General features: G+C 41.0%; 1 protein-coding gene and 1 long non-coding RNA gene across 5 annotated transcripts in view; one reads left to right on the top strand and one right to left on the bottom strand.

Annotated features, from left to right (window-relative positions):
* LOC148404667 (uncharacterized) overlaps nt 1-7,070 on the top strand; it is a 29,784-nt gene extending 22,714 nt beyond the window's left edge. Inside the window, exons 2-3 of the long non-coding RNA XR_015861143.1 lie at nt 4,665-4,772; nt 4,853-7,070. This is a non-coding gene — a long non-coding RNA (uncharacterized LOC148404667). The remainder of the gene's footprint in view (nt 1-4,664; nt 4,773-4,852) is intronic.
* LOC148404666 (glutamate receptor 3-like) overlaps nt 1-14,682 on the bottom strand; it is a 93,392-nt gene that overhangs the window by 55,424 nt on the left and 23,286 nt on the right. For all 4 annotated transcript variants that reach the window (XR_015861142.1, XM_088388481.1, XM_088388474.1 and 1 more), the window contains exon 3: nt 6,312-6,551. Coding sequence is in view for 3 of the 4 variants with exons in the window: in XM_088388481.1 (XP_088244607.1) it covers nt 6,312-6,551 (240 nt within the window). In the remaining variant the exon portion in view is untranslated. The remainder of the gene's footprint in view (nt 1-6,311; nt 6,552-14,682) is intronic.

The raw sequence follows: 14,682 nt of genomic DNA on the forward strand, positions 1-14,682 counted from the left end.
TTGTTTTCCACAGGGGATCAACACGAATGTTATATTTTTTCAACTTTTCAATGTGTCTCTTGCGGCTTTCTTGGTCCAACTGGATGAAATAATCACTCACGACACCAACCCAGGCCGCCATCCTCATGAGTCTAGTGGCAGCGGCTGAGGCTTTTTGCCACCCAAACAACAATGGCCACCCCGACGTCAGTGCATATCCTCCATTGCCTTTTGATTTGGAAAAAAGTTTTCCCACTTTCACCTTCATAAAACCTGTAACAACTGTGAGGTTTCGGAATAACCCTACGGGTAACATTTAAGTACCGTAATTTTCGGACTATAAGTCGTGTATTTTTTCATAGTTTGGGTGGGGGGGGCGACTTATAATAAGGAGCGACTTATATGCTAATTTTTTCAAAAATTTCCCCCCCCCCCCCAAAAAAAAGGGAAACCGTGATAAACGAACCGCGATGTTGCAAGGGATTACTGTAATTTGAATTTCAAGTGACGTCAGCAGCGCGGCGCGGCGTGGCGCGGCGGTTGTTTACCTAAAGGACAAAGATTGATCACGGGATAACAAATATGACGAAGGGCCCCACATACTTGTTTCTAAGCTTTGTTTCTAAGTGACACGGAGGACGAAGAGTTTGAAGGATTTAAGGATTTGGAGTGACACAGAAGGTTTGAACAACTATTATGGCTTTTACGCACGCCCGGTCCTACTTTACGGAGCTCTCTTTCACCTCCGTGGATAGAAGTCAGGGGCCAGCGCTCGGCCGGGTGGCTGTCCGGGGACGGTGGATGGGGCTCGGTCATGGCTTTTACGGACGCCCGGTCCTATTCTATGGATCTATGGATCTGGCTGGAAGTCCACGCTGCCACACGCCTGTAAGTTTGTTTTGTTAAATAAAGATCCGTTTACCAAACCCACGTCTTTCCTTGTACTTTGTTAACGCTACAATATAGTTATATACTAGATCTGTGGAATAACGACGAGGCTGACGTCAGTGTTGTTGCGGTGTTGTTGACAAAGGGACGAGGAATTTGATCGATGGATTTAATGATTTTGAGTGCACAGATGGTTTGATAATATTATTGCTTATATAATAGTTATTTGATATCTAATTTATATATCGTTGTATGGGCCTGTGGAATATTTTGAAGTGCAAGCGCCGTAAGCGGCGCGCACCCATTGTTGACAAAGAACCATCGATGGATTTAATGAATTGGAGTGACACAGGTGGTTTTATAAACGTGTTATTTATGTCATAGTTTTTTTTAATAACTTTGAATGTTACGTCAGGCCCGTTCTCAGCTCTTCGTTTGTGTTTATGTCACGTTAGCATACCTATCGTTTAGCCTGTTGTTGCTTGTTCATGTCTGTTTTTGGTGTTGGATTTTGTCGAATAAATTTCCCCCCAAAATGCGACTTATGCTCTGGAGCGACTTATATATGTTTTTTTTTCACGTTATTGTGAATTTTATGGCGAATGCGACCTAATGCTCAGTGGCCGAGTGGTAGAGTGTCCGCCCTGAGACTGGAAGGTTGTGGGTTCAAACCCTGGCCGGGTCATACCAAAGACTATAAAAATGGGACCCATTGCCTCCCTGCTTGGCACTCAGCATTAAGGGTTGGAATTGGGGGGTTAGATCACCAAATGATTCCTGGGCGCGGCACCGCTGCTGCTCACTGCTTCCTTTGTGGATGGGTTAAATGCAGAGACAAATTTCACCGCACCCAGTTGTGTGTGTGACAATCATTGGGACTTTAACTTAACTTTAACTTTTAACTTAACTATATTCCGGAGCGACTTTTAGTCTGAAAATTACGGTAATATTTTTACATTCTTAACCGTCATGCAAGTGTAAAATGAACTCATGTTTTGACATTCTTTCCACCACCACCACCCTCAATGTCTGATTTGATGTTGTTGGTTGGTTTTTGTTGTTGGTAAAAATGTCACGCCTTAGCCCCAGCTGTTCCACTAAGTGTCGGTTGTCTTGGTTTCTGTCTGTGTGCTCGCCCCTCCCTTCCTGTGTGCCCATGATGAGTTTGATTATTCCCACCTGCCTCTTGTTACCTGTCGTGTATATAAGTCCTGTCTGCCCCTCACGCCCAGTCGGATCATTGTTGTGTGATCATGTCGTGATGTCTTTTTTTTTTTTTTTTTCCTGTTCCTGTCATTGGTAATGTCACCCTGTCTTTTTGTTTCACGTCTTTTTGGTCAGTCTCGTTGTTAGGTTTTGTTAAGTCATGTCAGTTGCCGAGTCTGTTAGTTTGCGTTCTTCAATAAACCCTGGTCCAAAAAATCTCAGAAAGCCAAGGTTGAAGATCATTAAGATCACTCAGGGTATACATAGCACTGGAGTCATGACACGCAGAACAACACCAAAGGCATAATCATAAAAGGAAAGTGTCAGGATGGTTGAAAACAGAGTGTGACTCAAGAAACGGAGTGTGACTCTTAAATCAAGTTGCGGTGAGATTGCTGAATATGGGGTTGATTATGCCCAGAAGAGACAATAATGTCTGTAATCACCTGTCTCTGCTGCACAGACCTGGCAATTGTGTGACCACACTTGACCACCCCACAAAATCCAGCAGCACCCTTGTCAGCATCTGTGTTTTCAGGGGAAATTGGAAAGGATGGCAAAAAACGCAAAGAAAATTTGCTTTGTTCGTGATAACGTTATAGAGAATGTTAAAGGGTATGTTTATTGGGATATTTACTCTGTACACACAAGCAAATCTGTCAACTACTCAAACTAAAAGAAACAGTCCCAATTAAGATGAATTAAGATAGCAAGTCTTCAATTTGCTTCCAGTCCGGCTGCTTCATTACAGCATCGGCTTTCAAACAGCAGTCTGATATTGGCATTTGAAGCACAAATTTACCTCTAGTACATCTAAGCCTGATGCATACAAGCCATCACTCTGCGGATCTGAGCGTGCTCCACTAAGGCCTAAAAGCCTTCTGTGCCGGCCAAATAGCAGCACCAAATGAATAGCACGGCTGTAATTAATCTTCTCTATTGACTGAATAAAACCTTTCAGTGAGACTTGGCGAGTGAACGTTATTATTGCTCCTGTTTTCTCCCTATTACCAGAGAGTTGAGAGAACAATTGAAAAGTCACTTCTGTTATTCTGGATGATCAAGGCTTTTACTAAAATCACACAAATACATTGTATCATAGGATTTTTGTTGTTGTTGCACATGATGTAAATTGGGGCTATTTGATGTGAAATTCGAACAAGAAAATGTATTTTTGTTATGTATTGTTTACTGACAGTGATAACTCTTAAAGCTTTCTCTTTAATAGCAGTCCAGCTCTCAGAATGTTACTTTTACGGTTTATTTATAATAGTAGCTATAGTTTGAGAGGTGTAAAACTGCAATACATCATATGAAAATGAACTTTTAATATTTAGTTCATCTTGTATTAACTTTATATTAACATTATACAACATAATTTTTAGCTACTATATCATGTAACTACAAAAAACCTACGTTTAATAATGCCGTCATAAAACAAGATGCCAGGTGAGACATCATCAACTTCGTGTAAATAATTTATGTTAAATATTTAAAACAAGTAAATCTACAGCAGAAATAAACTTTTTGTAGGTTTTATGATGAAAATTGAACCCTCAAAAAAATTATTTCTGTTACCATGTCTTTTGTATTGGAGCAAATGAGGTTGACCACCATCCTGTAATTGATTGTGCTTCATCCAAAGAGATCTTCCACTGTAAAAAATAACTTTTAATAAACCTAATATGATGGAAACTTGATTAAAAAGACCCAATCCAGGATTCAACAGACAAAAAATGTGCATTTCAGTATAAATCATCGCTATTTAAGTCTCTTTATTCCAGAATGTGACCCCAATTAAACACAGTGCCTTTTATTGGCCATCAACAGCGACGTTTCCGACTGCTGTCAACATAGATGACTTACAGTAGAATAGAGCAGGCTAAAACGCATCAGTATGCCGACCATGCTGGTAGTGCTGATGTTCCGATCAAAGGTAACGGCACAACATTCCCTGACCCCACCCCCAACAAATTGTTTTGTACTGTGTTGGGTGTTTTTAGCCCACAAAAAAATATACTAAGGGATGACCCCTCCTCCCAATCGGTTCCTTAAATCGGGGTTCCAAACAAATGTATCATTTGATTACTGCTTATTGGAGGACATGCAAGAGGAATAGTTTGTTTGTCACTTATCCCTCGTTTAAGCAGAAGTGCGTGCCCATAGTAGCAAGGGAGCTGCATTTGGTGATAAGAAGAGGTAGAGGCTCTCTGACACATCTGTCTGCTTGATGAGCCAAATGTCAAAGCCCCCCAAAGAGCTGGATGGAGTGCATCAATAAACGACTTTATCCCCTCCTGGGGCCAATGTCCTCCCACTAATAAGGGATCGACTTACACCACTGGCAGTCAGGATCGAGGTAAAAGTAGCTTGGCATCGCCTCTGGCACGGGGGGGGGGGGGGGGCCCTCCGGTGTACACCCGGCATTATCTGGACACAGGTAACACATGCGCCTACTGTTGCCTTAATTGCTGGACTGAATTGTGTTTTGTTTCTTTCTTCTCGCATTCCCCTCCCTCTGATACCCGCTGGTCCCTCCACTTTATTTATACTAAGTGTCCACCATCACTGTCGCTCTGCCACTTTTCCAGTCTCCTCGTCCCCCACCTCCCATCTGAGCCTGCCCTCAGACGTACGGAGGAGGCAAAATGGAGGGACGGCGGCTGCGGCTCAGCAGTGTCGGCCGTGCTGAAGGACGTGTGGGTTGCTCGCATCCGCAGGGAAGAGCTGATGAGTGTTCTAGTCAGAGTGACCCTAATTAACCACGCGTTATCTGCAGGCTGCGCGCTGGATTAAGGCCTTCTGCTGAGAATCAGACTTGAAGACCCAAAGACAGACTTCATATCCTGCCTCAAAGCAGGAAGAAGAGGGGCGGAGTTGATGAGGTGAAAGAAAAGGGCCAAAGAGAAATCCCGATTGCCTGAAGCTTATCTGCCTTCTATTAACGAGCAAGTAAACATCTCAAACGCATGCAAATGTGTGAAGACTATGCCGATCCGCATGTTTCCCCACAAAGACAAAGGCATAAAATATCTTAGTTTGTCATAGGATGAACATGTACCTCCCCCAAGTTTCAGTATGACGGGATCATTACTCTGTTGTGAGATAATGAGCTCCTTTTCTCATTTGACATTAGAAATCCCCCTGAAATGAACACTTCAGCTTGTTGACAGGCCGTCCTAAACGTGAGGCACCGCCGCATTAAACCGGAGTCTATTGTCAACAAGGCAATTCAATCTGAGAACAACACAAAGCCCTCATTGCCGCAGCACAAAGCACGGCAGCCCCAAGCAGGCAGCGCCTGCGATTTGGGAAGGAAAACATTTTAGCGGCAGATGTGACATACCTCATTTCCCATGACAGACGAGCCACTATCAACATGATTAAACAGAAGATTAACTGACACAAACCAGCCAACTGTTCCAAGTACCCAAAGATTATTGCTCATGAGACACCATTTCTCCAAGAGCTATGTGTTAATACGAGCTTCTGATTTATTTGTACTGATTTACATAACATAGCACTACTGTATACATTAGTGCTGTTATCACTTCAAGCATTACAAGGCTCTTAGAGAGTATTACGGGCTATCCTTTGCTTACCCTTGTGTTCAGATGCTATTCTAAGGCACTGCAACATTTATTGTGTCTTGTCACTGTTTACTGTCAGAAATAGGGGAACGGCAGCCATCCATATCTGCCACCCAGTGTATCATCTAACCTTATGCAGGATTCATTTGCTGATACATTCACACTGGGACGTCTGTCCTCACCGTGTTAAGTATGGCCATGCCATTCAGCAAAAGTGATGTTACCAAGTGTAATAATTAAAATAGTGTTTCAATTACTATTTATAAACCAAATGTCAAATTGGGTTACATATTTGTATTCCTACTTATCTTAAACTCTTAAATGATCTGAAACACTGACACCTCAGACAAAATCTAATGAGGTTTTCAATTCAGTTTAAAATTTCTCATTGCTGTTCAACAGAGTAAAGCGCCTAAAGAAATAGTCTTTATTAACACACTTCAAGATGCCAGATGGACTCTTCTTGTTTTTTATGACAAGTTGTCTAATAGATTTGTTAAGCAGTGTGTCGCCAACCTGTAAAAGTCAAATGTCAAGGGTATAACAGCAGTATCGTTGAACGAACCACCACAGTGACAAGACATTGTGCCTCTAGGGATTTTTAAAAAAAAAATTGTGTCTGCAGTATATTTCACGGCTGTCTCTTACCTCGGTCTGTGTCGTAGAGGTAGACAAACTTCTGCCACTTGTAGTGTGAGATCAGACTTAGGACTGCTCCTCGTAGCGCAGGACGCATCTGGATGACAAACTGCACCTCGTTGTCGGTGGGGTAACTGGGCGTGACGAAGGAGGTATGCAGCGCTCCGCAGAAGGACGTCAAGGTGTTCATGGACTTTTTGTCGTAGAATCCGAAGATGGCGTACACACCGCGGGAGAACTGGGAGCAAACTGCAAGAAAGCCAAGATATGCCGTAGCACCAGAGGGTTATGGCTTGTGTCGGCAAAATTTGCGTATGCGCATTGAAAAACTTGCGCCTCATCACTTCAGGCACTAAACGATCGATTGGATCATTTGAACTTCCACTAATAGCCAATTAAAGCTTGATGTGAATCCGAATGCCCCTCAATACAATTGATAAGACTTGACAGCATACCCTGGCTAATATGCATTCACAAATCGGGTTACTCGTATAGTCTTTCTGCTCTCATTAATCTTCTGGTTTTTCTTAAGGAACACCTTCCAAAGCACAAACATTTCTGCATGTTTTTCCATCAAGATTCCTGAATAATTCACAGATAAAAATGTCAAGCTTTATTATACATCTTATTTTTAATATAAGTAAAAAAAAAAAAAAAAATTGGATTCCTTTATCCACACCTTCTGTCATGAAAGTAGTATTTGTACCCAAGTAACAAACCCAGAACTCCTTCTGGGGTTTTAAGATGTGACACATGCACATTCGTCTGTGCATTTATCATGCACTCCAGTGGGTGATGAATGCGCACCACTTTCAGTCAGAGAAGTTCCCATTGTATGTGAAACCTCACCCTTATGGTCCCAGCTACAGGTGTGCTTTCGTAGCCTTTCACCAACCACTGCTCGCTTAGTCTGATTTACTCTCAAGTGCTCCCTCTGGGTAATGAAGCATCCCCAGCAGCTGTAAACACTTTGAATATTTCACTACAATGGTCGGATGTTGGGAAGGATCGTTACATCGTGTCACATTAAACGGCTGTGTTAAACAGGTGCCTGATTGTGCTGCAGTTATCCGTTCGAGTTACGCATCAAACGGTACTCAAGTCTAAAAACGGGAATCTGCCATTTCAAATATTGCACACTTCGTGTTTTCGGACTACATTGCAATTAAAGATGAACACTTTATTGAGTTCAAATTGACATCACAACCAAGGTTTCTACAGCTTAAAGCACGTCAAACTGTTTTGATACAATTTCAAATTTAAGCCAAAATCCACAACGTTGGTCCCAACTAAAACCATATCACCGTTGTGTTGTTATCATTGCGTGATCTTACCATAAGAGTCATTTGGTAAATACGTTTTTTTAAGAATATTAATTTATTTGAGGATTCGAGACTACGTATTTATTCTCATAAAATCCTGCTAGACGTCTTCACAATTTTTTAAAAAGACAAAATGAACGTCATAGCGCTGTGTGATTTTCAAGACTTGAAAGTTTGCTTGAATACATTTTAATGGCCTTGTTTTTAGATTCATGAATTTATTGTCTTTCAGGAACTTTAAAGCTCTGTGGAAACCCTGGCAATGAATAATCATAATAAATAATGATAAAGAATATTTTTTGTTTGACAGTAGCCTCTATATTTCACATATATATACCATGAAAACCTATCTTAAATGATATTCAATATATAGGAAAATAATTGCAATTAGATTATTTTGCAAAATCATCCAGCCCTAATTGCAACAAAACTCAAAGCCCTCTGAATGATTTCATGTAGGCAAGCCTTGTTGTGTCTTTCAGTCTGCACGCAACATGCTGATACTCGGGAGAACACGACAGAGCTCACATATTGAGCTCTTTAGCGCAATTACTTGTGAATGAAAGAACCAGTTAGTGGCGGGATTTGCCTCATCCTCTCTAATTCCCTTCCCCGCCTATCTAGCTCGCTGCAGACACCTCGCCCAAGGTGCGGCACCTTGAAGCAACACCCGCATCCTGTTAGTGAATCAACAGATGGACAGCAGTATTGTCACTAAGAGCTGCTGTTATCTTGTGCGGTGAATGGAAGCCAGCAGTGTCCTCTGCTCCCTCTTAATTTAGGCCAGTTCTGACACAGAACACGTCCCAAGGGACCAGGTCTGGCGGCATCTTTTTCCCTCGATCCAGCTGTCCTCTGCTTATTAGGTTCAGCTTTGAGTGAGGCTGATCTTCAATAAAAGATACTCTATGTGATATGGCACTGAACTCCCTTTTCGGTGTCACAGTCTTATTGTAGTGGAAGGGTTTGTGATCCCATGAGCAATAGTGTGGGGAACAATGTTCAGAGGCATTGTCACATTCTGGCAAGGTTTTAAGGGACTGAGAAATGAGCTCGTCCGTTTCGGGGGCAGACACACACACAACAGCCGGTTGCACTGCTCAGAGGTATGTCAGGTTTTCTACCAACACTGTAACAACCAACACTGGTGTTGTTATGAACATATATATATATTTGAGTAGGAATTATATATATTATATATATTATATATATATATATATATATATATATATATATATATATATATATATATATATATATATATATATAGGAATTATATATATATATATATATATATATATATATATATATATATAGGAATTATATATATATATATATATATATATATATATATATATATATATATATATATATATATATATATATATATATATATAATTCCTACTCAAATGTTTCTTGTGTTATTTACTAACAATATGATTGAAAAACTGCACTAGTAGTGCTTGTAGGTTTAATTGCTGGCGGGTGCCTTGATACCCAACCATTGCGCCTCGATGGAAAACTGGCTGAACAATAATTAAAAAAAATAATAATGTGAGAAATCAATAGTGTGTTAGGTAAGTTCAAGTCATGCTCATGGTCACCCCACTTTAAGCCAGTAAATGAATCTTTTTAACAAATAAAAATGGGGTGTTGCTTTAAATGGGCTCATATACTGCTCATAAATCTTCAATCTAATTGGCCAGTTTATTTATTCATAGAAGAATTGATTACCAAAATAATCAATTGCAAGTCCTCTCTTGCACACCTGCTTGCTTCTGAACCATGTTGAACTTGTACCTCATCCACCTAAACATCATTTGGGATATATAGTAAAATAAGCATGCCCTACTGCTATAAATAGACTTCAAGCACCATTAGTGTACCACTACATACAATTAATGGAAGCTGTGCTATTGATTTTCAATGAAGCTGGCGTGTGAAGAAAGCTTTTGTTTTCTTACTCTTGCCCACTAACAAGATCCACCACACGCTGGGGCTTCAAGGGTGTCGGCATCCTGCAGACAGCATTAAAAGTAACTTTGGAGAGTCCTCGAGGGAGACTCGCTATGCTGTTGATCACTAAGCCTTAAGCAATGTGCCATCTTGTCTGTAAGAAAAAAAATTACTACTTTAGCCAGGCAACTCTACCCAAACACTTGCATCAAGAGCAGTGAGATCATTATGTAAATTCTAAACATGCTGCAGGTTCTCTTAGCTCTTTTGGAGACATACAAAGCTTCTGATATTACTATAATGAAGACTCAGGTATGAGGAACAAGCTGACGATTGTCCGTAAGCACTTTTTGTTGTGAAAGTTGTGGGTCAAGCACACTTGTTATTCTACAAGTTGTAAAAATATTGCAAAATATTTACGTGAGAATGGCCGCCTCCATTCGACTTCATTGGAACCCTTTCAATAATGTTGATGTTCTCGAGGGATGTCCATATTTCCACCTAGGTATGATCAATTTAGAATCTTCAGTTAATGGGAACATTCTCATCATTTTTTGAATTTGAGTGGATTGGGTTATTTTTACCCAAGGGTGATATAAACCATTTTGACCCATGTGATTGGATTGGAGTTGAACCATTCTTGGTAGCTTTAATGATTTAATTTACCCCTTGATGGATAAAAATACCAAGCAACAAATCGTCATCCCAAAGTGGTGGGTAGGCTATATAACGAGTCACTTTTAACTTTATTCCTCAACTCATGCCAACTGCCTGCTTGTAAAAATTGCTATTGGCTGAATTCAAAAATCCGCACTCACTAGTTCCAAGTATGTTGAGACATCTATTGGTTCCTGTGTCCAAAATTGATTTTCATGCTGACTAGTGATCAGTCAAAATGCAACGTTTCTCAAAATTCTCAGTTCACAATTCCTAGCCACTCTTCAAAGCTGTAGTGTTTTTAATTGATCAACAACTACGTATTTTTATGTGATTTTCAAATTTAAAACAAGTGTTTTTTCAAAAAATTTCTTCACACTGTTACCTCCATGTATAATATTATTTAATTCTTAGTAGGAAAGAAGCGCTTACTACTGATTTTCCTTTATTAATAATGAGAAAATATGCTACAATGCAATAAGCCGTTATATATTTGCCCACCGGGAGGGATTTGAAGTTTGCTGTAAAATGAAAAGTTCACTGAAGCACCACTTGCTGCTAAATAACTGGAGTAAGCCGCAAGTTTAATGGACTGACTTGAACATTAGTTCTTACATATGGAAATTTCTGGCTGGCTAAACCCAAGGGAGGGGGGTGGGTGGGGGCGTCAAACTGTATTTATGTATTTGGTTCCACAAAATCCTGAACTTTCCATCGCCTCTTTCTCCTCACCTTTATCCCCAGTCTTTATCCTGACCTCTCCTTTTGTTGTCTGCCTTTTGCCTCAGCCATCTGCTCCTACCCTGCAGCAAACCATCTCTTCAAGTGTGATTCTCTCTCTTTCGCTCTCGCTCTCCGTCTCTCTCTCTCTCTCTCTCTCTCTCTCTCTCTCTCTCTCTCTCTCTCTCTCTCTCTCTCTCTCTCCGACCTGAGTGCCTTTCCCTCATCCCTCCTTACATGGTCTCCCTCCATAATATCAGTCGACTGCATCAGCTAAGCAAACTGTTACTGGACTCATGGAAAAAACAAAAGAAAAAGCAGTGTGCATTCTCAGAGGAGAGAGTGGCTGCTCTTGCATGAAGCTCATCCCTCATGGTGATTAAATAAAATTGAATGAGTTACCCGTTGAGGGAAAACACAAAGGCTGGAACGGTCCCCACAGCTCTGAAGAAATCACACAGTGTTTAGTCTAATCCGATGATTCCTTGAGTGTCACCTTGAATTTCAATAATAGCATATTACTGAGACAAGCGGGCCCGTGAATGACGTCATAGTGGAGAGATCTAACGACAAAGATCTCTTTGCCTCCTTGCCCATTCCTTCGCCTCTAATCTCATTTTATTTTCCTTGCGTAGCTGACTGCTCCTTTGCCGCTGCAGGGAACCAAGCGTCCCATCTCCAGTTCACTGGTCAAACACACACAGTTGCGCCGCCCTCATTCCCTTCCACAATCAGGACACACAGGAGTGCTAGAGGGATGTTACATTTCTGACGCATCACTTGAGTTGACTGGCTTGCTGGAATGCTAGCTCAGATGGATACGCACTACCCTGCAGGCACTCTCAGCTAATTCTAGAAAGAAATATCTTTCTTGAACTGTATTTAGACTAAGCTAACCTTTTTTTTTTTTTTTTGCTTCGCCAAGGGGAGAAGGGCAAAGGCCACTAAATGTCAAAGCTGATTGTATCTTTTTAGCTATTTTCTTTTGTCATAAACGGCATATTACAGTTTCCATTGTGTGTCTTGTGAGCCCTATATAGCGCTTTTACTCCCCCCTACTCTTATTCCAACTTTGGGACCTGCCCTGAAGAGGGGATGCTGTCAGGAGAAGATAGCTCCTAAGTGCCCTTGGGGGGTTGCATCAGCTCTCGCCGTAGAGAAGTGCAGCGCGCATCAAAGTGTTAACTCAAATGGTAAAGCCGCATTGAAGCCGCCGTGAAACATTAAAGAGAAGATGTCACTCGTCTTGCTGCATCAGCTTCTCCATATTTTTTTTTTAATATGTATATTTTATGCATATTCATATTTTCGGAATTAACTCTCAGTGAACTCACTTGATAAAAGAACTCCCCTGTTTCTCTCATGCTTCCGGGGCAATTGCAATTAAGGACTTGAAAAGAGCTGTTGAAAATGTGTTTATCACCCTGGATGTGACAATAATATTTCTTTGAAAGACAACTATGCTCCTAAAATGCTACCAAAGGCTTTTATGAACATAATACTGTGCTCACTCCCAACTAATTACACAAGTGCGGCCTCGCACATTCCCGTTTCCCCACAAAGGGGTGCAGAAAATTGCTGGAAACAATTAGTTCATTGATAGGGGGTAAATGATTAGAACAACACACGCACATTCTTGCATTTTGGCCATGTGCCATTTGAGTTCTGTTCATCTTGTATCATTGATGGATTACAGCAGCATTGCTATGATGTCATACCATTCATGTAGATTGCAGATGTCAAACTCCAGTCCTCGGGGGGCCGCATTCCTACATGTTTTCCTTGTTTCCCTCGTTAACCTTCCTATTGTCTTAGGGTCACTAGTGACCCGTTTTGAGTTTTAGCATTCATAAAAGTACTTCATACATTTGTTTTTTGCATTGAAACTTTTTGACTTTGTCAGGGACTTCCATTTAAACAAAATAATGTTGTTGTTTTTTTTTTACTGATTTATAAAGTGCTCTGGTGAAAAAAATTACTTTTGTGGTGTTCGGGTTAAAATTTTCAATTATAAAACATTAAAAAATGCCAAAAATGAAATCATAAACACACAATCAACCAACAGCCTCTTTCTCCAACCACTTGAGCTTCATTTAGGGGCTTTTCTCTTTGCTTTTCTGCGAGAACAAACAAAGGGAGACATGTCACGGCATTTCAAGCCATTTGAGTGTAGAGGTGGTGACTTGCAGAGTACACATCTCCAATTCACAGGACGCAACAATGAGGAGAAGATTGACTGTAAATGAAGCTTTGGATCACATCTTTGCTGCAAATGCGGGAGAGGACACATAGGATTTTAGCGATGGAGATGAGCAGGCCTCTTAGGACGAAGGTGATGTGGAGTAACAATTGGAAGAAACAGACACAACTGATCAGTCTGAAGAGGAGGTCACTGGTGCTGAAGCTGCTCCTGCTGAATCACTCCAATCCAAACGTGGCAACATACGTTGGAGCACAGTTCCTCCTAATGTGCATGGAAGGACAGCTGCTGCAAACATCATCAAAATGACCCCAGGGGCCACGAGGTTTGCTGTGACAAGAGTATGTGACATCAAGACGTGCTTTGATCTTTTTTTGCCATTGTCACTAAAAAAAGTCATAATTGCTATGACAAACCTTCAGGGGAAAAAAGTCTATGATGCTGTGTCATCAGGAAGACAAAAACCCCATCATCATCCTGGACTACAACAAAAACAAAGGAGGAGTGGACAATCTGGACAAGCTGACTGCCACCTACACTTGCCAGCGAATGACCAGGAGATGGCCAATGGTTATGTTTTACAACATCCTCAATGTGTCTGCATACAAAGCATTTGTGTTGTGGACCCATATTCACCAAGGGTGGAGTTCAACCCAAAACACCAAGCGGAGAATGTTTCTTGAGGAGCTCGGGAATTCCCTTGTCCAACCGCACATTGAGCAACGGGAACGGGTACCCCGAGACCCAGCTGCTGCAGACTTGGTCAGACAGCTTCAGTGGTCACCAAGCACGCCATCCACATCCACAGCAACCAGAAAAACATCAGCATCACCTTCCTCCTCAGCAGCCAGTCCTGCCTCAAGCACTCCATCCACATCCACAGCCACAATGCCAGTGAGACCACCTTGCTCAAAAAGAAAGAGCTGTCAGGTCTGCCATAGCAGTATGGACAGAAAAACCTACATAGTGTGCTTCACCTGCAAATAATACATCTGCAAAGAACACACTGTCACTTTTTGCAACACATGCATCTAAACACACACAATCACGCCCGCGCACACACACACACCCCTACACGCACACAGACACACACACACACACACACAGGCATGTTCTTTGCACATAGTATTGAGAGAACAGGTATTTGATTTCTTTTGCTGTGATTTTCTCGATTGGTCTCGATTGGTTGTTGTTTTTTTGACCTTGCAAATCATTGTTTTATTGTAATTTTTTATTATTTATGACTGTTCTGTTTTTCATATTGTATAATATTGTATTGAAGTTCTATTGTGTGGAAAAAAAAGACTTATTTTTGCCCTTTTCTTGAAGTAGATATATACGGGTCCAAAATGACCCGAAACACCATAGATGTTACTATATTTGATAATATTAAAATGAAAATCTTTTTTTTGTTGAACATTTAAGAAATGTGTTTTAATACCTCTCAGTTACACTCAGGTAACAGAATAACTGATTATTTTGTTGCCTTCTTCTCTTCAGGTTCATTTGACCACTTTTTAGACAT

Source organism: Syngnathus floridae, chromosome 1 (assembly GCF_059516105.1).
Source record: "Syngnathus floridae isolate MCC-2025c chromosome 1, RoL_Sflo_1.0, whole genome shotgun sequence".
NCBI classification, from domain to species: domain Eukaryota; kingdom Metazoa; phylum Chordata; class Actinopteri; order Syngnathiformes; family Syngnathidae; genus Syngnathus; species Syngnathus floridae.